The sequence below is a fragment of the Ailuropoda melanoleuca genome, chromosome 14 (genome assembly GCF_002007445.2).
Source record: "Ailuropoda melanoleuca isolate Jingjing chromosome 14, ASM200744v2, whole genome shotgun sequence".
Taxonomy (NCBI): Eukaryota; Metazoa; Chordata; class Mammalia; order Carnivora; family Ursidae; genus Ailuropoda; species Ailuropoda melanoleuca.
The window spans coordinates 90,099,215-90,121,567 of NC_048231.1; the positions used below are offsets into that span (position 1 = coordinate 90,099,215).

At 45.7% G+C, this 22,353-nt stretch overlaps 1 protein-coding gene across 4 annotated transcripts in view; it reads left to right on the forward strand.

The window, feature by feature from the left end:
• ZNF532 (zinc finger protein 532) overlaps nucleotides 1-20,809 on the forward strand; it is a 102,915-nt gene extending 82,106 nt beyond the window's left edge. For 3 of the 4 annotated variants that reach the window (XM_011232957.3, XM_034641950.1, XM_034641951.1), the window contains 3 exons: nucleotides 14,355-14,467; nucleotides 16,490-16,637; nucleotides 18,193-20,809. In XM_011232957.3, coding sequence (XP_011231259.1) covers nucleotides 14,355-14,467; nucleotides 16,490-16,637; nucleotides 18,193-18,687 — 756 coding nt within the window. In that variant the 3' untranslated portion in view covers nucleotides 18,688-20,809. The remainder of the gene's footprint in view (nucleotides 1-14,354; nucleotides 14,468-16,489; nucleotides 16,638-18,192) is intronic. The other variant, XM_034641949.1, reaches the window with a different exon arrangement.
• The last annotated feature ends 1,544 nt before the right edge of the window (nucleotides 20,810-22,353 follow it).

Genomic DNA, 22,353 nt, shown 5'->3' on the forward strand with positions numbered 1-22,353 from the left:
TCTGTTAAAGCCATTTTAGAAGGCATTTTTCTATAAACTCACTGGAGATTTCTTCAAACAAGGCTGAAGGCTGCAAGTACTTATTTATATCCGCCTAGTTAGGTGGTCTAAGAAAAAGACCTCACCTTCTCTGCTGACTTCTCTTATTGCCACGATGTGCATGTTTTCTGATTACACTGTGGGACAGGACAGGTTACTATACATCCCATTGGATAGTAAGCGTAAAATCCCAAATCAAGGGATGTACAATAAAATTAATAACACGGAGTGGTAAGCAGATGTGTAAATGTCTTGAGTCCCAGTAACCAGACCAGTGGGCTTGCCTCTGAAAGTCTGTTAGGATTTAGGTGCTGGTGGGGCTGGAGTTGGAGCTGGTGGGGTCCCAGTGGACGGGGTCTAACAGGACCAGCTGTCCTGTGATCAGAACCCCGGAGATTAGACCCACCGGCAGATAACAGAAATTTCCAGTAGATCCCCACACAGCTGCCGGTGGGATCTTTTCAGAGTACGAGTGCGTCTGTCCTGGGTGGACCCTCCCTGTGTGTTTAAGGTGGAATCCGAAGCCCTTCACCTCACGTGGGCCTTCTCCATACCCACTCCGCCGTGTCTTTCCTCGCGGTTCCAGCCATAGAGAGCTGCCCGTGGGCCCTCACGTCCACGGTTTCTTCCTTGCCTCATTGCCTGGTTAGCTCCCATTCGGTTCAGCTAGTCGTGGCCAGCAGAAGTTCCCCGAGCCTGCTGCGCCCCCTCTGTATTCCTCCACGCACCTGTCACTACTGCGGTCATGACGCCTAACGTGGGAATCCTGTCTTTATTTTTTTCCACCTTCAACACATTGTGAGCTCCTTGAGGGCAAGGAGATCCCGGTGAGTTAAAAGGAGGAGCCCGGTCAGTATTGTGAAATGAATGAAAGCAGGCCTCGCGTGGTGTGCTGGTTATTTAGGCTGTTGGGACCCTCGGTGTGGCCGATCACCCTCCCTCCGTTTTGCAACCACAGATTGCACCTTTAATTTTACCATGGGGCCCGGCAGTTGCAAGCCTTTGGCCAGAATTCCTGGCCCCGTGTGGGCTCAGGAAACCGGTGCTGGGAGATCACTGAGAGCACAGGCGCGACAGACACCAAGTTGTATCCTTGCACTTGAAGTTGAAATCATAGGGAGCTCTTCTGAAAGTCAGCCCCCAGTAAGGGGCGCAGGCAGTCACCGGTGAGCTGGGTGCTGCCCCCCACCACGGTGACTAAGATGTTCGCGGACATTCAGGCATTTGTGCTGCGCTGCCCACGAGGCCCGTTCTCCTTTGGAGTCTGAGGAGGACACTTCCTCCTCGGGCTTTTCCTGTTTCTCTCTCGAGGCTCAGGAGGTAAAAGCTCTCTTGATGTTGGACAGGTGCTGCTGCCGGACGGGAGAAATACGAGACTCCGGCCGGTCTCCTCTGGGTGACTGTTAGCGGGCCTTGCCGGCTTCAGAACATTGCTTACGAACAGCATCGCCTGCAGCCAGGGGCTTCATTGCCTCACTGCCACAGACGAGCAGTTTCCATTCTGTCTGCTTCCACCGCCCTAGACTGGTGTCCCCCACATCCCCTCTTGTTCCCTGTCAGAGCTTCGTCCCTTCCTGTGCCCACGGGGCTGGGGGAGGAGAGTAGTTTCTTCCCTGACCTGAAGTTCCCAGATTTGCTCTGGGATCAGGGGTTTCTTCATCCAGTCAGTGCCGAACGTGGCCGTTAGGCTTTAGAACATTGGTACAGTGTTTGGATCTGCTGTATTATGTGGGTAGACTTTTGTGTCCTTGTCCAGGATTGCAACGTGCATTTGTAATTCCTTTCGGAAAATACATCCCTAAATCCAAGTGGCAGGCCAGGTTTTTAGATTTTAAGAATTTAGCACAGGATTCTGTCTCTTGAGTTGATACTACCTCCAGGCCCAGAGCAACTGGAAAACAATTTTATGTAGTGTTAAGTGGGGACGGCAAAGGAAAGAAAAGGCATTCTTGCCATTATTGACTTAGTAAGGAATCGTAAAATGGCACTAGAAGGTGAGAGCTCACGAATCCCCACTCAGTTCGGCACATAGACGGGAAGACTTCAGACCCAGAAGGGATTGCGGGACCATTTTCAGACTTTAACTTGTGCCAAGGGCTGGAACCCAGGAGCCCTTCCCTCCACCTCAAGGTCAGGGTGTGGGTCTCCAGGTCAGGAGTGAGAACAGACTCCTGTTGGGCAGAAGAGCCAGAGTCCCGGGCGAGACTGGAGCAAGGAGGAAGATTCCGCCTGATTCCGTGATTCATTAATTCAGCAAGCCCCGGGTGCGCTGCCCATGCAGCTGCATGTATGAATTTGGAAGGGCTGTCGGGGAAGAGAGAGAGCCTTTCTGTGGCTGCGTGACGGTTTGCCCTCATGCCGTGGCGCGGGGTGGCTTCCCGGGACGCTACGGGGTCACGCGATCTCGGACCTGCAGCCTTAGCATTGCTCGTGCCCAGCCGCGGGATCTCATCAGTGCGCTTTAAGGAGACAGCTGGAAAGATGAACGGATGACGCGGGGCTGGAGCTAGGGAGAAAATCACCCGTGGTCGGTCGGTTTCAACGTAGCGTTTTTGATCTTTGTGCTGGCTTGTTTACTTTTTGAGCGTATTTACAGATGTCTTACAGATCATCTGATAAAAACCAGTGATTATCTTGAAGAGGAATGTCTAGTTTCTTTTGTCTTTTGGTTTGTGGAAATAAATCTCATAATCTCAGAAGGAGCCGACTTAAGTCTTCAGACACTATATTTTAATATTTTTATTCTGTAGTAATATTTGTGCTCCTATAGTGATTATAGGGGGGAAATCTTTCATGATGACTTTTTTTAATGAAAAAGGGCAAAAAGATTGTATTAAAAATGTTATTAGAAGGAAAAAACATTCTATACCTTCTTTCTTGTGGGCCCCTCTTAAGGACTGGGTTCTCTGAGAACGGAAACAATAGGGAAATAACGTGTCACCCATCTGTAGGCACGTGTGTGAGGAACCAAAGAGGCTGAGAAGATGGGACAGACCCTTTCAAGTAGAAGAAGGGGAGCAAAGCTAGACCAGACCCAGAGGAAGCTGGTAGCAAAGATTTTTTCATACTCATGTGGCCCTTGATTCCTGAATGTCTTAGAGTCGCGCAGCCCACAGCACCCGTCACTGCTGTTTTTCTCACTGTGAGTGAGAATGATAGGAAATAATAGGATTGCCCATCGGAGGACCTTCAATGAAATGGGTGTAGGAGGATGGAGGCGAGTGAGTTTCCTGACAAGGAAGGGGCATGGGGTCTGTTTAGGGTCTGTACACAGGACCCCCAAAGCTCCGCCGCGTGTTCCCAGCAGTCAGCGGAGGTAGATACAGAGGTCCCAGGCTGACACATCCGTGGTGACCCCATGACACCCCAGCAGGCGTTTCGGAGTGTCAGCCTTTCGCTCAGCACCTTCCTTCCCTGCTGCCTGAGGGTCTGACGTGGCTCTGGGCACAGAGACTGTGGTGGGACATGTTTCTTTCCAGTCTGCTGTGGGTTTGGCCTTCCATTATTCTGCCTCGGTCACAGCTCTGTGTCTTTTTCAGTTGTATGACGTCATCAGCACACCAGATGGTCTTATAACCAGAAAGTTAGAAGACTGGTTTTGTTTGGTGTTGTTTTAAAGATGTATTTATTGAGAGAGTGTGCACAAGCCTGTGCGAGCTGGGGGAGGGGCAGAGGGAAAGTCTTCCGCAGGCCCCACGCCCAGCCTGACGCAGGGCTCGATCTCTCCACCCTGAGATCATGACCTGAGTCGACATCAGGAGTCCCACGCTTACCCGATTGAGCCACCCAGGCGCCCCTTGTTTGTTGTTTAAAGCAAACATAGCAACTAGCACATACTTGTCCTTGGGAACACCGTTTCAGAGCTATGACCTCAGTGATCTAGACACAACTGTGATCCTGGTGGGACTCAGGACACATTCTGAGCATGTCCTATGAAAAACAAACCCTTCTCCTTACTTTATAGTTACGGCTTGTTTTTTCCTGGATTGATTACCTACTCTGTTACATAGATTTGGTTCTGACTTACTGAGACTTGGCTGTGTTTTCTAGAAGAGTGTGAGATCGTGGTCTAAATCAGGGTTCTCACACTATGGTTCACAGTCTGGCCACCCATTTTCATAAATAATTTGTTGAAACACAGCCATACCCACTCATTTATTTATCACTGTGGCTGCTTTTGAACTGCAGGGCACAGTTGCGTAGTTGCAACAGGCTTTATGGCCTGCAAAGCTTAAAATATTTACTGTCTGGCCCTTTGCAGAAGACGTCTGCCAACCTCTGGTCTAAATTTATACTCTGTGTTTAACTATTTCCCTAAAACCACTCCGTTCCAATTTGTAGAAACTTGGATGGTTCAGTACTCAGAGATTGTTTTTCTTGATGCTTTCAGACATATGTAGTCTGAGTTTCCTATGCTGTGCTCAGCTGACTACCCATTTATTTGTCTGTTCTTGGATGTCGTGAGACCAGAAGATCTCACTTGTGTCCTAGATATTAAATTCTCAGGAAGGACTTTAGAGAGGGAAGAATGAAGGGGGGTAAACAGAAGGGGGAATGAACCACGAGAGACTGTGGACTCTGGGAAACAAACTGAGGGCTTCAGAGGGGAGGGGAGTTGGGGGATTGGGATAGGCCGGTGATGGGTATTAAGGAGGGCACGCATTGCATGGTGCACTGGGTGTTATATGCAAACAATGAATCATGGAACATTACATCAAAAACTAATGATGCACTGTGAGGTGACTAACATAACATAATAAAAAATTTAAAAAGAAAAAAAGAGGACTTTAGAATTTACGACCCACGGTATTCCACACTTAGGGGAGGGCTACCTGCCTGTGTAAAAAAACCACTCTTCTAGGAGAATGTGGGTGGCTTGAGTAAGCGGGTTTGCTTCTTACTACTTACCCTCTGTAACTGTAGGTGGTATTTGTGCGAACGGAAAGGGAGTGCCCAGTTTTGTTGGCACACACTGATGCTATCTGGATCTAAAATGGACAGACAGATGAAGACAGTGAAATCCTTATGAAGCATATTTTATATATATATATAAAAGTTTCAGGACCTCTCAGTGAAAATTATACCTTTATTCATTTAATACATTTAATAATGCTAAGGATGTTACATATATCTTAAGTGAATTTCTTTTTTTAAAAGCAACTTTCTTGGGTTGTAACTATATGTAATCTTCGTACACTTCTATTCTACAGAAAAGCTAGTTTATTTTATAGGAGACATAGTGGACTATAGATTTTTTTGACCAGCTCAGGTTATCAATCTATGCTTTTTCTCTTTTTCAGTCTTTGGTTTGTCTGGGCACTTGCATATTATAGAAGTGATGCACGATTCTGAAACTATTTAGAACAGGCCATTCGTTCTTACTTCGGGAATGTTTAACTTTTCATCATGCTGCTGCTGTCTGTACCTTTTTTTAAAAAAAATTCTATAAATATTTACCAAGTTGCACAACATTTGTTATGGCGGAAAACAAATGACATAATTCTTGCCCTGCAGATGCTTATAGTTGGGTATAAAAAGAAAGCATAAATATTTAAAACGCTGCAACTAGCCTGGGTCTTAGAGGAGTCACAAGGAATACACAAGGATGTAATTAAAACTAAGGAAAAGGTGCTCCCAGTTCAGATTTCAGCTCAGGACTTGCTGAGGCTCCATGAATAGAGCGAGCGATAAAATACAGCAAGCACAGGCTTAAAAGAGGTCAGAGGAGGACAGAGTGAAATTAAAAATTAAAGTTGCGTGTGGTACGTGGAAGAGAAGGTTTGGAGTTGCATCTGAGGCGCCGGGAGGCAGGGATTCTCTGAGCATCACTGTTTCTTGGGGAATTAGCGGGGACTGGGAGATGCCAGGGGAGGCTTCACAGAAGAAATTACTACCTAAGTAGGTGCTTGGAGGACTCACGGAAGGAATTCACCCAGTGTACGTGTGGAGCATGGGTGTGGTACAGACCAGCATGACATCCTGAGGGACTGCCGGCAAGTCGTTCTGGAGTGTGACGTTCTGGAAGGGTGTGGCGGGAGGTTGGGGTTGGCAGGTAGGTAAGTCCAAAGACCTTAGCCCTTGAAGGTACAGAGAACAGGAGATGAATTTTCTGCAGGGAAGCGAAATACTGAAATGTGTTTTTCCAGTGGGGTGCTCGGTAGCTGTGTGGGGTGAGTGAGGGAAGGAAAGGCTTGTGTCTGGACAGGTCAGGAAGGCCACCGGGGGGCTGAGAGGCAAGCTGGCCGAAGGGTTCGAATGGGCCTCAAGGAAAGGGAAGGCTGTTTTTGAAGGGCAAGGGAAGAATGCACCATTGTCTTCGGAAGATGGGCGTTTGAGTGGCTTTGAATGCAGCATTTATGAAATCCTAGGAGATGTGAAAAACGGTGGGCTGAGGATGAGATTGTGGACAGTCTTGAAAGCCAGGAAATTTGGACTTTGCCTCACTCCTGAGGAGAGACATCCGCACGTGCATACCCTGCCCTCTCCTGTTACAAGGGTGACTGTGTCCCCGCGAGGCCCACCCCTCTGCCTGTACGCTCCCTCCAGCCCCCTTCCTGAGCCACTGGAGGACCTCACAACCACACTCGTCCACTCTCCCCTGCATCTTCAGCTTTTCCTGGATCGTTCTCGGAATCCTAAAGTTCGCCATGGTGCCTCTTACCCTGACTGAACAGCCTTCCTAACCCACTCACCTACTCTCTGCTTTCCTTTACAGGGAACATCCCTGAGATTATTTTGTCTCCCTGTGCTCCCCCTGCCCTCCCCTCCTGTGGAAGCCTTCCGGTCACTGCTCTGCAGAAACTGCTCGTCGAGTTCTGCAGGACCAGGGACTTGTGCCCAGGGGTCTCGGTCTTCTCAGTGGTGTTGTTTGATCTGAAGTGGTTGATCTTGAAGTGCTTTCTTTGCTAGGCTTCTTGGTTCTCAAATCCTGCCTCTCCGATAGCTCTTCTCAGTCTTTCTCCTCTTTCCAGCCTGTAAATGTTGATGTGCCCTTTATTCTCAAAAACTTCTCATCCAGGCCCATGACTTTAAATGCCATCCATAGTCAGCCGACTCACGGACTTCTGTCTGTGGCCTGGACCGCACCCCCGAGTTGCAGACTTGAATCTAACCACTTGGTTAGCACCTCTACTTAGATCCCCCCTGGGCTTCTTAAATTAATATATCTGGAATGTAATTCTTGATTCCTCTCCTTCCCTAAACCTGCTTCTCTCCTACTTTCCCGGTTAGTAACTGGTAACTGTTCTCCCAAGTGCCCAGCCAAGGAATTTGGAGGGATACTTGACCCCTTTTTCTTTCTCCTTTGTCACCCACATCCAGCCCATCCGGATATATACCAAATCCAGTCATTTGTCATCACCTTTACTTTCCAGACCCACAGCACTGCTTCCTGTCCCCTGGATCGTTACAGCCAGCCTCCACATGGCTTCTTTGCTTCCACGCTTGGCAGCCAGAGTGACCCTTATAAAATACATTGATCACATAAGTCCTCTGCTCAAACCCATTGGTGTCTTCCTATCACACTCACGGATGACCCATTAGTGTCTTCCAGTCATGCATTATGGAGGACACAGAGTCCCCACTGTGTTCACAAGGCCTGTGGTCTTGCTCTGACCTCCTCACCTGCCGTTTTCTGCCTTTACTCTGTAGAAAACTGCAGAAGGGATATGACTGGGCCATTCACTAGGGAAGTAAAAGTGGCTCAGAAACGTATGATGTCCAGCATCCCTAGGTATTGAGGAGAAACAAAATGAAATGTAGCACAATATTCACCTACCCATCTTGGTAGAGTTGAATGGTGATCTGTAAGACTTTTGGTAAATGAGCCCTGACTTAAACCGATGGGGTCCTTTTTGAGGACCGTTTGGCAAGAAGTGTGGAAGAGCCTTAACATTTTTCACAGCTTCTAAATTAGAAAGACTTTAAGAAATTCATACCACAGACATAATTGGTTGACTACAGAAATTTCTATCTATAATTACTGAAGATTTGAAACAGCCTACCTCAATTAATGAGAGATAGTTAAATAAATTGTGGCCCATTTATACAGTAGAATATTGTGTTAAGAGCACAGAAAAAAAAATCAGGTTACAAATTAAGACGGATAACAGACTCATTCTTATAAACGCACATGAACGTGGATTCAGAAGAGAAACAGAAGGGATATACAGCTGGAAATTGACAGTAGTTACTGCAATCAGTGAGATTCGAAGCATTCTGTTCTCTCATTTATTTTGCAATAAGTGTTTGTTATTTTTATAATCGGGAAGGGTAAGAGAAAGAAGACAAAGGCTGCATTACCCAGATGCGTCGTATATACTTGACTTTGAAATGGAAGCTGCTGGGGGCTCCTGGGTGGCTCAGTCCATTAAGCATCTGCCTTCGGCTCAGGTCATGATCTCAGGGTCCTGGGATTGAGCCCTGCATCGGGCTCTCTGCTCAGTGGGGAGCCTGCTTCTCCCTCTCCCTCTGATCCTCTCCGCTGCTCGTGCTCTCTTTCTCAAATAAATAAATAAAATCTTTAAAAAGGAAAAACGAGATGGAAACCACTGGGCAGGGCAGGAGCTCCTGCCGTATCCCAGTCCCTTCCTCACCGCCCCCCACCGTAATAAGCATTACACCTGTCTACGGAGGCGCCTTGTCTCCAGTACCACAGGAAGACTTGTTCTTCCTTCTGTCTGAAGGCCCCCTCCTGTCCGAATTCTCCCTGCTCGCTGACTCCTCTCTCTCCTCTGTCCTCAATCGCTTTGTTTTTCCACGGGCTCTTAGCAGTACTTAAGACATGCTCATGTCTGGCAAGCGGTGCTTGCTCTGTTCCCAGCACGGTATCCAAAATGTGCTCCTCTGGGATTACTTTTAGAGCCTGCTCATATTTTTCCGTTAGATAATTAATTGTGTTTTCAGTTATTCTTTTCCTTGATTCATTCACACAGTAAACATTCACTGAGTGTTTTCTGTATGCTGAATGCCAGGGCAATAGAGATGAGTGATTTATGGCTTCTGTTTTCAAGGTGCTTACAGGGCACTGAAATGAAATAGAAATGAAGAGCCAGAAACTCATAGGGTTCCAGGGTATTCTTTGGAGGAAGAGGTACGCTATATAATTAGGTGTTTTGTCTTGTTCACTGAAAATCCTTTACCTTAATACCACTAGTCATCAGGGAAATGCACATTAAGCCCACAGCAGAGTCCTCCTGGGCACGTTGCAGGCTGGCCACAGGAGAGGGGCATCATCGGCTGCCGGAACGCAGCAGAGCAACTGGGGCGCTCCGCCGTTGGTGGAAATGCCGAGTACAGCCGTTCTGGGAAACAGGTGGAGAGTTTCTTACTTACTTTACCCTGTGACTCCGTAATCTCATTCCTGGGGAGAAATTAGAGCATATGTTCACACCAACACCTGTACGTGCGTGTCCGTAGGAGCTTTAATTCATAGCTGCCAGAAGCTGGGAACAACCTAGATATCCCTCGCCGGGGAAGCGGAGTGCGGAGCAGAGCACGGAATTCTCCTCCATGGTGGAAGGGGACAGGCTGTGTGCACTCAGCAGCACGGATGAATTGTACGTGACGAATGGAGGAGACAGAACGAGAGGATAGGAAAGAAGACAGATCCGTGAGGGCACAGAGCTGGATGGAGGAGCTGTCAAGGGGCACGCAGGAATTTCAGGGCTGACAGAACTGCTCTGTGACTCCGCTGTATCTGTTTGTTGAAATTCATAGAACCATACATGAAAAAGAGTGAATTTTACATTTTGTAAGTTACACCTCAGTACACTTGAATATTTTTTTGAGGCAACAGAAGAAAATTTTTTTGATATGGGCTCTCTTCACATTTTTCAGCAATCTAAACAATATGAAGGAATAAGGCGAGAAGCCTCATTCCTGCCTTGCCACGCACCAGCACTGTTTCTTACGTATCTTGAAGTGTCTCGCTGCGAGTAACATCATAGATTCATACATGTTCTTCTTTTTTGTTTCTTTACTTTCCCATGCAGAACACAGCTTATGAGTATAATTCTCTGCCCTGGTCCCTTCTCCATGTAGTATATGTTCTCGTTCTTTTCCTATCAGTGCATCAAGGTCTTCCATTCTTTTCCATGGCTGCATGGCAAGAATGTTGCTAGGAGTGCATATAATTTATTTAACCAGTTCTCCCTTGATGGAGCCAGATTTTCCCCCATCTTTTCCCAGTATACGCAGTGCTGCACCCGATAACCTTGTGTATACCGTCAGTTCTGCTCTAACGCATGTGTTGAAAACGGATTTGTTCTATGCAGTTGATCTCTTAGGGAATGGTTGGAGCCTGACCTGAATTCTGAGTTCGCACATGTGTGATGTCATCCCTGAGAAACACTAGGTGAGCACAGAGAATCGTGGAATGGGGTTGTGTAGGAATACACAAAACGCATGCATGCACTCACCTCAGACTGCCGTCCACACACCTGCTGTTACACCTCCCCTCCGACCCTCTGATCGCAGGTAACCCTCCTTCCTCCAGTTCACAAAATCCCAGCAAGCCATAACCTTCCCATGCCCGCTTCCCCAGTCATCCCGTGTAACACCATGCTGCCGTTTTCATTAAGTGTGTCACTGACAGGGTTTGAGTATTAGGCCCCTAACTTCATTTTTGCCGGAAGCCCTGTGGTTTTTATTCTGTGATTTTGTGTAGTGCAGTGGTTTGTGACCTGTGATCGATGTGTATCGTGTTACACAGAAGTGACCGTACCGTGGGGGGGGGGGGTATCTGAAGGATAGATTTCCAAGTGAAATGTCCACAGGTTTAGTTCTGTCCTGTGGGATTACTGCTGTAACGGGATGAAGTTTGCCCAGGTGGTTGGGGTTTTCCGTTTTCATAGGAAGTGTTTATGATAGAGCTGGAGGGTGTGGGAGCATGGCTTGGGAATAATTCTGCTCCCTGTCATCTTAAATCCGGAGGGGGGTCCTGGATGTGTGATGATAGTGGAGGAAGCTCTTTGCGTGTCGGTGGGAGGCAGCTAACCTCGCGGAGGCAGGAATCTCAGGAAAAGGCCAAGTGCATGTCTGGCCAGAGGGGATGTCTCCCTCTACTTACTTCGTCAGAGTCACCTGAGACAGAAGAGGGCCTCAAGCCAAGACGCGAGGAGGGACTAGTTACGGAATGGGAAGTGGCTGGTTGTGCGCGCCCGTGGCAATCCAAACGCATTCACCAAGTGCCATCCAGAAAGAAGGGCCTTCAGGGGCAGTTAAGTCCCAGAGCTCAGACCTTGAGCCCAAGGCTGGGGCACTCAGAGCAAAGGCATTTGCTAAGAGGAGCTGATGGTTTTTTCCTAAAGAATGTGAAGGTAAAAGAGTCAAAAATTGGAGATTAGGGAGAACAGTTAGGAAATGTACCCAAGTGTTTGTTTTATTTGGTTTTTTTAAAGTTTTCAAAAATGTTCAGACCCTCTCAGCTCTCCTCTCACTACTTCTTTAAAGAGTTCTATTGAAAAACAAAATAATTCATAATTGAGTAGGAAAACCTAACTATAAGAAGTCCACGAAAGGCCTTAGTTCCCTCAGTGTCAGCTTGCACTACTGGAACCAGGAGGAAGTAAATGACTTTAACAGTCTTGAAAACCGAATGACAATAGACTTTATGCCTTTCAATACAGTTTTTTTTTTCCATTTTTGTTTGGTTGATAAAAATTGCTTTCTGTGTCATAAAGTGGCAGTAGGAACTCTTCTAATACTGAAGATAGAAGTTAGGAAAATAAATTAGATAAAGCACCTTTGAGTAAGTTAGTATTTAAAATGTAACAAGGAAGTCATTTGTTTTCTTAGGTAATGGGAACACGGCAAGTCTGATCTGGAGACTGGTGTTGAAACCTGTGATTTTCTTGTCACCAGTGAGTTTGAAACCCCGCTCCATTGTTTGGGAATTGCATGGCTCATTTCTGCATTTTTTCATAAAGACATTGGAAAGGAAGAGTATCTCACACATTGTCAACTGTTTTTGAAAATAGTAATTTCAAATTCAGCTAAACTGCTCATCATTTAATTTATTACCTACTGAGGACTTCTTTGCTGATATTTCTCTGTTAAATTTTTGATTTGATATTAATATAATGACACCATAACAAATGGAATTTCAAACCCTTCATCTTAATGGAAAATCCAGTTTGCATTCCTTTGAGGCCTCTTGCCCTGTTGTATGGTTAGAAAGCTATGTCCGTTCTCTACATGTTTTATGGTTATTTGCTGTAACTGTCTTGCTTTTAGAAAAATGTCTTGTATTTTGACTCTCCCAGGATCTTAACGTTGTCCATTTTATAGATACAAAATTCATTAGGAATTAGATATTAATAGATATTTCAGTACCTTTTTTGAAACATAGGACTATTTATGACTGACTGTTCTTAAAGCTTTATTCTGAAGAAACCTCGTATTCATTCTCTGGCTACGTAAATGCTAATCCAAGAGACTTAAGGATTGTCTATGTTATGTGATCAGGATTTTTACGAAGGAATACATGTGGGGAAAAGAATGTGGCTCAGAGGCATTAGCTGGTTTTTCACTTTGTTCCCCCACGTCCCCTCCCCCCCAGATTATTCTCATTATATCCCAGATCATACGCTTAGGAAAACGATAAAAGCAGTGGCATGACTTCCATCTTTAGCATGGAGAAGAAACGTCTTCCTGTGCCTCTGTCTCGGTTTTTGAACCCTTGCACACTGATGTGTTTTACTTAAAAGACAGTAGTTTCTCCTCCTAAAATGAAACTTGATACATAACTTTATTATTATTTATAAAAGAATATTTATTGAGGATTTCTCTGTGTTACAAGGACGGTGCTGGCCCTTTCATTCCCTGCCCTTCCCCCAGCACCCTCTGAGGAAGGCACTGGGGTGATCCCCAGTTCTCAGTGTGGGGAATGGATGTTGATGGAGAAACTTTCCCAGGATCACACAGTTTGATTTGTGAGCGAGAGAGACGAGGCGCCAACCCATTTCTGGGTCTCCAGAGCCAAACTCAGCCACTTAAATAGATTTGCTTACCAGTTTGAATAAGGGCATGTTTGTCAGGTGATTAGTATAAAAACATTGTTTAAAAATATTTATCATTTCTTTAATCACTTAGCCCATAATTGCTTGCTTATCTCTTATGGCCAAAAATAGTAATGTTATTTCACATGAGACCTTGTTTCTACTTCAGCCTTACTTTTAAGGAGGTTTAGCCAAATGTTGTTCCATTCACGAGGCTGACAGTTATTTCTTTTTTTTTTTTTTTTAAAGATTTTATTTGTTTATTTGACAGAGATAGAGACAGCCAGCGAGAGAGGGAACACAAGCAGGGGGAGTGGGAGAGGAAGAAGCAGGCTCATAGCGGAGGAGCCTGATGTGGGGCTCGATCCCACAACGCCAGGACCACGCCCTGAGCTGAAGGCAGACGCTTAACCGCTGTGCCACCCAGGCGCCCCTGACAGTTATTTCTTGATCTAATTTCCTTGTGAAACGGCATTGTTTGATTCCAGACTGCATATGGTACCCAAGGAATGTGTTTTAAGGTTAAGCCACTAATTTTGCTTCAAAGCTTCCACATGAGAACCTGTTGAATTCACCCAAGTATGTCATAGCCAAAGTAGGAAACTTTTAACTTTGATTTTTATCTCTTGACAGCTTTCTCTTGCTCTCTCACTGTCCCCCAGCCCCCATGCCCACGAGCATGCCTGCGTGTTTAACACACGCACGCATAGCCTCCATAAAGTGGTTTCAAACTCTTGTGTTCTTGAAATAACTAAATGGCATTGTTCAAAAGGCCTTTTGGAAAACTCTTCTCTTACCGTAGGAATAATTAATCAGCGGGGGGAAAGTCAAAATGTTTAAAATCAGCTAGAGATTTCATTTAAAATGGCACACTGGATAAGTTAACGTTCTTTCTGGATCTGTAGCAGATTAAGTATTGGTTTTATTTGGCATTTATTGAAGCATTATGTTTTCGTATAGTGTCTGCTATATGAAATGTTAAAAATAACATTTATATCTCTTCTGCAAAGAAAATTTAATGTTTTCAAATATCCAGGGGTTTGTGTTGAATCAACACCGTGTTTTGAGAAAAAATGTAATATTTTACTCTTACAACGTTCCTCCCATTCTCTAGAAATAATTAGCCCCTTCATGGTTACCTCAGCCCTGCCCTTCCTTTTTATTACATTTTAAGAAGAATCTTTTAGTGTTATCGTTGTATTGCTTAAACAGTATTGATTATTACAACTTAAACTATTAGGAAAGCGTTCTTAATTTTTAAAGTGATTCTGGTTTTGTTCTCTTCAGTGACTCTCTCTCTCTTTTCTCCTAATAAAGCAAATGAAAAAACACCCTTGCCGCCAATGTGACAAATCTTTCAGCTCCTCACACAGCCTGTGCCGTCACAATCGGATCAAGCACAAAGGCATCAGGAAAGTTTATACCTGCTCGTAAGTCGTGATTTCTAATGTGGGAAGCACTGTGAAAAGCATACAGCGGGAACTTCTCCTAGGTTTTTCATATGCTGCCATTAACTTTCCATTTCTCTGCTGTAGTCTATAGATTTCAGTTTTTAGCCATATTCTGTTATTTTAACATACAGTTTCTTAATTGGGTTGTAACACTTAAAAATAGTAAAATAAACAGGAGTAAACTCTTTCCTACCCTGTGTACGTTCCTGGGTTCTTCCCTGTTGACCAGAGGTACATATTTTGTACACCTGAGCATTTTGGAGACGTGATTGATATGCAGGTGCACATTTGGTCACTCTGCGCCCAGGGAGTTGCCCGCATTCGTCAGCAGTTTGAGTGCCCGGACGATTGGTTCAGAGCAGACCGTGGTAGGGCCTGGTCATGGGTCAGTCCTTGGCTGGACTCTTTCCCTAATGCAGGGCAGCCTTTTCTCAGCACACACCCTAGGCTAAGAGACCAAATTCAAGGAATTGAGTGGGCAGGTACACTGAGTGGATGGTCGAGCCACTCTGGACAGCCACGAGCTCCTGCTTTGTTTTTGAGAACCAGAACTTGTTGTATCCTTAGTGGAAAAGCTTGATCAGTCACTCCACCAGAGCATGCCTCAGGTGAATTGATAGAACACCGTTACTTATGGGAAGGCGCTTCTCGTAAAAGAGAGGACTAACAGACGCACGAGCCGTGTAGCCAGCGTGTGGCGTATGGCGTGATCAGAGCAGGGCACGGCGTATTGTGTGGCTCAGAATGCTTGTGAAGGTTGGCTGTAAGTTGGACGGGGCTCCACTGTTCTCGGTTAGCGAGGGAAAGTTTCTCCGGTAGGGAAACTGGGACATAGATTCTCTTTCGGTGAAATTGAAGCCGGGGGGTGATTTTGGTAAAATGAGAATACTCTGTGACTAAGGCCTGCATGTGTGAGACTGCGCTGAGAGGACCGGAGAATTTAGAAGGTAGCCCTGGCTGAGGGGAAGGTAGAAGGGGACTGTGGCATGGCTTTGTGTGTTTCTGTAGGGAGTCACTGCAAGGCAGCAAGATGCTGGGCTTGTCCAGCTGATTTCCTGTATTCGTTGGGGTTCTGCTGGCTCCCGAGGCTGCCCCGTAGCGGTGTCTAACATGAAATCATCAGGGTGTGCGGCCAGTCATTACAGAGTGTCCAGAAGCCTTTTGATTCTGCAGGAGACCCCGAGGTGCTGTTCACACTCGTTTGCTGTAGCGGTTTTCTTGATGTCTGACTTACAGCATCCATAGTCACCATGGCCATTAACTTTTTTTCCTTTTGTCCATTTCATTAAGAAAATGGTGAATTCGTTATCTTCTAAAGGAAAAACTATTCATAATCTACAGGTTTGGGTCCCCCCCACGCACACAAGATGAAGTGAAAACTTAAAAGATTGACCTATTTTGGTATCTGTTCAGTTTCCTGTATTTTAATCTACTGAATGAACCCAGGACTTTGAGCCCTGTGATGCCATGTTTGTGCCTTGGTGAGGAACTTGGCAGGGCTAGATGCCCTGTCTTCCCTTTGTTATGGCAGAGTGGACAGGAATAATTATCCACATGAAGGAATCAGGGAGGGACTTTTTTCATATTAAAGTATCTCTTATGACATAAATTCTGAGAGAACACTGAGTCATTGTAAAGAAAACTTTTGAAATTTGATATTCTCTATTTAAAAATTAAAGCCCTCTAGAATCATAAATTAAGGAATACCTCAACCAAACCTAGACAAGAAATACTCCATCTGAACCGAATTAGGCTAGTCCTATAAGGACACAAAAAAGCGACAGAAAGCCTTTTACAAAAACTGTAAAAAATTTTTCTCACAAATTGGAAACCGATACCTAGCGACATCACTATTTGATTTTGGACTGCTGGTATTCATATGGCTCATCGGGACCCCACGGAGCGTCCTGTTGGCTGGTGGAGCTCGTTCCGCGATGAGCGGACTCTTCAGCGTGGGTTCCTCTCCGGCAGACAGGTTACCTCCTTGTCTTTGCTCCACAGGCACTGCCCAGACTCCAGGCGCACCTTTACGAAACGGTTGATGCTGGAGAAGCATATCCAACTCATGCACGGTATTAAGGATCCGGACTTGAAAGAAATGACAGAAGCCACCAATGAGGAGGAAACAGAAATAAAAGAAGATACCAAGGTCAAACATTGCAGATGTTCTCTTTACAGTGACGTGTTGACTTGCTTTTTCCATTCATTCTCTTCCCTTTAAATTTTTCTAAATCCAAGCCTATGCACGAAGGTATAAAATAATAGGTCATCTCCCTGCACACCCATTCTGATCTTTCATCTTGCTCCTAAAAGGTACTAAGTTTCTTCTGTGTCTTTCCAGAAACAGCTTTAGGGATCTCCTTACGTATATAATTACAGAATTTTGTGTGGACTCATGTAAACGGTCTCTTAGCCAGCAGGCATGTAGAAAGCTGGATTCTTTCTTGTTGGCAGTATATTGGTGGTGAAAGGTACCCAATAAAAATGAAGAGATTCTTCTTAGGTTCACTTTGTAATAGTAAAAGATAAAATCACAAATCTCTTGTCCTCAGGTCAGTGGATCGTGAACTTGAATCAGACAACACTATATATATTAACTTGTGGACCAGGCATGTGTGTGCCGAGCGCTATTCGAGGAGGGAGCAGTTGGGCAGACATTTAGGGGGATTCTGCTGTCTTTGGCACTGGGCTGCGTCTGGAGTGTCCCTGGGTGACAGCCTGTGTGTGCATTCAAGGAGTTAATCATTGAGTAAAGCCTAGTCAGAATACAAGTCAGACAGGAGTCGCATTAAAGTGTAATCTTTTCCCCACAAGTGATGGGGTTGGCGGGGGGTGGGGGTTGGGACGGAATTAAAGAATCTTTGTGTAGGGGCCGGTTCAGGTCAAGGCTGTGTGTGAGTGCTGTCCTGTCAACAGGGCAGAAAAGACGGGTCACTGAGCAGGGAGGAGGGAGTGTCCTCCTGTCTTGGACTTTCGGGGAGCTGGAAGCATGAGGGGATTGAATGGAGGTCAGATTTAGAAAGGCACAAAAGAAGGAGAAAAGCATGGCCTGTGGGTGAGCCCTGGGACGAAGAGCAGTGAGCGTGCAGGGAAGCTCAGGAACTAGACCAGCCGGCCCCTCCAGCCGCTCTGCGTGCCAGTCCCAGAAAAGGCAAAGCCCTGACATTTCTCAGCCTGCCCCCTGCCTCCCGTTTTCACCACCTGCTCGACCTGCTGCAGCCCCACTGGCCTCCCTTCTGGCTCCCAGAGCCTGGACCCCAACCCTCCCCGCAGCAGGCCTCTGTTCAAGTGTCACGGTCACCGAGGCCATCCCTGACTGTGCTCTGCAGCCTCACCACCCCCCGGCCCCCGGTTCCCATCCCCATTCGGTGCCCTGCTTTGTTCTCCTGGGGCCTGACGCTCGCTCCATCTCCTGGCTTGTGGTTTTCTGTTGCGCTGTGTTGGAGCCCGCATTCTGGGGAGGCAGGGACTGGTTTGTCCGCCTGGTAACATAGGAGCTCGGTTCCCATGTGTGGAGCAGATGAAAGGTGGGAGCCCTGGGGGAGCAGGGGGAGGGGGGCAGACAGGCAGCTGCAGGAAACCCCGAATCCCAGAGCCCTCGCTGCCCTCGCAGCTGTAAGGCCCGGGGAGAACGGGTCATTTATGACCCGCGGGGCAGACCGATTTTCACTTGTGTCATCCACTTTGTCTTTTTTCTCTCGAAGGTTCCCAGCCCCAAGCGGAAGTTGGAAGAACCAGTTTTAGAGTTCCGACCTCCCAGAGGGGCAATTACCCAACCACTGAAAAAGCTAAAGATAAATGTTTTCAAGGTTCACAAGTGTGCCGTGTGTGGCTTCACCACCGAAAACCTGCTGCAGTTCCACGAACACATCCCTCAGCACAAGTCGGACGGTTCCTCCTACCAGTGCCGGGAGTGCGGCCTGTGCTACACGTCGCACGTGTCCCTGTCCAGGCACCTCTTCATCGTGCACAAGCTGAAGGAGCCCCAGCCTGTGTCCAAGCAGAACGGCGCCGGGGAAGAGAACCAGCAGGAGAACAAGCCGAGCCCCGAGGACGAGTCGCCCGACGGCGCGGTGTCCGATCGGAAGTGCAAAGTGTGCGCAAAAACGTTCGAAACGGAAGCTGCCTTAAACGCTCACATGCGGACACACGGCATGGCCTTCATTAAATCCAAAAGAGTGAGTTCAGCCGAGAAATAGCCACAGCCCTTCCGTAAGGAAAATCCCTGTCCACATTGGAAGAAAAGAGACATTTTTGTTACAAAAAGTTTGCAGTATAATAGAGTGAACAGTACTGTCTAGGCTGTTGCAATATATTCCCTCTGAGTGTACCTTCTTCACCTCGTCGTGTAGGTCCTCGATAAGTATCACAACAGTATTTGAGTTTAAAAGAGTTTGTATATATTTAAATGAATAACTTTTTATACTCTTTGTTACATGTTTGTATCAGTATTTAGTGGAAAATGTTTTGAGGTTTTTGGGTTTTTTCCCCTTTTTTTAGTTTTTTGGTGTTTTGTTTTTCTTTTTCTTCTTTTTTTTTTTTCCCCCGGGTTAGAATTTTTCTTTTTGTACTATTTCTTTAAAAACAGAGTTCTTAGTAACAGGGGCAGTTGCTGAATTCAAATAAACCATTTTGTATGTTACCGATTTGAATGGGTTAACTAATTCCAGGCTAAGATAATGCCTTTTTTAGTGTTTTTAATTTTTAGAATTCACTACATAAATTGTAGGTATCGTGGGTCTCAAAAACACTAGGGACTTTTAAGTGTCTTAGCACTACCCTTAACGTGCCTGCTCTAAGTCGGTGAGTGCACCTGTGTCGGGTCACTGCACCCCCAGCGCGTGGCGTTTTCGTCCAGGCCACACCAGACCATGTTGAAACCAGCCCCGCAGGTAGCTTCTTTCCCAGCGGTGGATTAAACACCTCGGCCAGAACTCCAGGAAGGAGCGTGCATTTCCTTAATTCCATTGTAGAACGGGGAAGAAAGGGTATTCTAAAGGGAAAACCCAGAGGACGGTGGTTTTCTGGGCGGATTTTGCAAGGCTGGCTGGAAGAGCACAAGGAGGTCAAGTCACAAAAGGGCTGGACTACCGTAAGTCACACATCTGTAGTTAGACCAATAGATTTCTATAGTCGAGGTTTTCGTCAAGTAACTTATTAACTCTTACAAAGACACAACTAAAAATACCAAGTCTTTGGCTCTTGACAGGAAGAAAAAAAAAAAAAATCACAGTTGACTTAACCCTTTGCTGTCTAAAGAGTTGGCGTTTCCTGTTCTGGGTGCTACTGCCAAACGTTCTGGTACTTGGAGTTGGGATGCACAACTTCCACCACCGACCTATCAATGCAAGTGCGTGTCGCGATTGGCCGGGCGGTCATGCACGGAGCCACCAGGCTTTAGTTCGGTCGTTTCAATGAGTATCTTCAATATCAGTAGTTGTGCTGCTGCTTTGAAGCACAGCAGGGCTACTCCTCTGTCCCTTCCGTTTATAGTGCTCTGGGAGAGTTCTGTTTTTCAGTTTTTGGTTTTTTTTGTTTTCTTTTGCATTTTATATCTTGTATTTATCCCTAAAGATGTTTTGTACTTTTTTTTTTTTTTTAAGAAAAGAAGTTCATTTGTGTATATATAGATACTTGCATGATATACTGTAGTCAACGTTCGGTTCCTCAAAAGGTCTTGCTGCTGTCAGGTGTTACGCACTCCATCCATCATAACTGTATTAAACACATTTCATATGTAAATAAACGTGGGACATTGGCCCTTGTGCTTCTGTGAGAGAGTTATTGATGGTTGGTCTCTGACATCTTCATGAAGTTGAGGAAATGATTAATGGCAGGGACAGGCTACAGGATATTGCAGAATTCACCACCACCACCACCCCCCAACCCCCGGGAGAATGGCGTATTCGTTCTCATTAGCAATCAGCTTTTTTGTCCCTTTCTCGTCGACTCCATCAGTTCATGGGTATGATGCAAGGGCGTGATTAAGTATTCCTACACTTGAAATTCAATTGCTGTTTCTTGTTATATTTATACTTGTATTGCTCTAAGTTGTATTCATAGCACTTTCATGTGTTTCTGCATTTTGAACCTTGCAATAAACCTGTGTGGTGGGCTGCACGGGTCTTAATAGTCGAGTTTTACACTTGAGGAAGCTGAGCTCAGATAAAGTTCTTTGCCTAAGCCCTCACAGCGGGTAAGTGGCTTTGCGTATTAGAACCCACATATTCTTGCTCTAAATCTTAGTGCTCGCTCTGTGTGTTTATGTACATATTGACAAATAATCCATTTATTCAACAAATAAAAAGTATGTGGAAAACACGATACTAGAATTTTTGTTTGTGGCACAGTGGCTTTTATCAGATAGAATGGAAGTCTCTCTACTCTTAAATACCCAGAAATGCTTGCCGTTATGAAGTTAGCTTCATAAATGCCCAGTCGAGCATCCAAGAAAGTTTCAAAGAATGCCTTGAGATCCAAAATGAGGAAGAAATTGAAATCCGGAGTAGAAAAACAGCACACAAAGCTGCAGCTCTGGGAGGGAACCCAGATGGTTCAACTGAAGAAAGAATTGGTGAACTGGAAGATAGGTCATGAGGAAGTTACATGGAATACAGCGTAGAGGTAAGGAGATGGAATCTATGAAAGAGATTAGAAATCAAGAAGGACAAAATAACAGGATTTGTTGCCATTCCGGGAAGAGGGAACAGAATTTGGAAGAAGCTGTGTGGAAAATTATTAGCCATTGACGAAAGATGTGACTGCTTGGGTTAACGCAGTGCATGCTGAGCAGAAATCCACTGTGGGAACTTGTGAGTTCTACCCATTCTTCATTAGCGGTGGATCGGGATGGAATTGTGGATGTGAGGATTTGAGAAACAGGATATTCAGACCAAAAGCAGAAACTGGGACATGCTCCATGAATTCATAAGCCCATTTCCTCTGTTGGGTGAGCTGAGGCTTATCAGTGTAGGCTCAGGCCAACATGTAAAAAGCCTTGAATGATGGACTAGGGTTTGTACTCTGATCGAGGTGAGTTGTTTGGACAGGGGAGTGATAGAACCGGACTAGTCGCAGTATTTAAGATGGAAGGTAGGGGAGTGTGTCAGTCAGGACAGGTTAGATTATGCTGTGGTTACAACCCTAACTCTCAATGTCTTAAAACAGCAAGGCTTACTTCTCGGTCACATTTGATGTTCATTGTCGGTTGACTGGAGACATAGCACCAAATGCCCTTGTACCCTTATTCCCACTGTTACAGAAATTGCTGGTTCTTCTGGCAGAGGGTAAGTGCAATTAAAATGCTCTGGGCCCCAAGTGATGGATGTCATTCTTCCACAGTTCGTTGGCCAAAACCAGTCACGTGATGCTGCTTCCTCACTTGGAGGTTGGAAGTACAGTCCTACAATGTGCCCAGAAGACGGAAGTCTGCACATACATTGAACAGCACAAATGGCCATCACGGTAATAACGCTGACAGTGGTGAAGGCGCCGTGCTAGCCCAGCCACGGTCATGAGGTGCACTTAACCTAAGGTGCTGAGAGTAGGTAGCCCCGGAAAGAAGTCATGGCTGTAGGTGGCATTTCAGAAGTAGGACCAAGAGGATTCCGTGCTGTGGGACACAGAGAAAAAGGGAAATCTGACTTCTTAACGTAATTTCTTAGATTTTCTTTCAAGGCTTAGATGATTTAAATAGAAATAGGAAAGTCAAAATTATAACTAGTTGTGGGGAAGTTTGCACTTTAGACATACAAGATAGATTTATCAATCACTGAGTAACAGTAATGCATAAAGAAGAACGCCAACAAGGGGATGAAGACTAAGAAAATGAGAAAAAGGAAGATGTCGACTTAGACTATATGGTG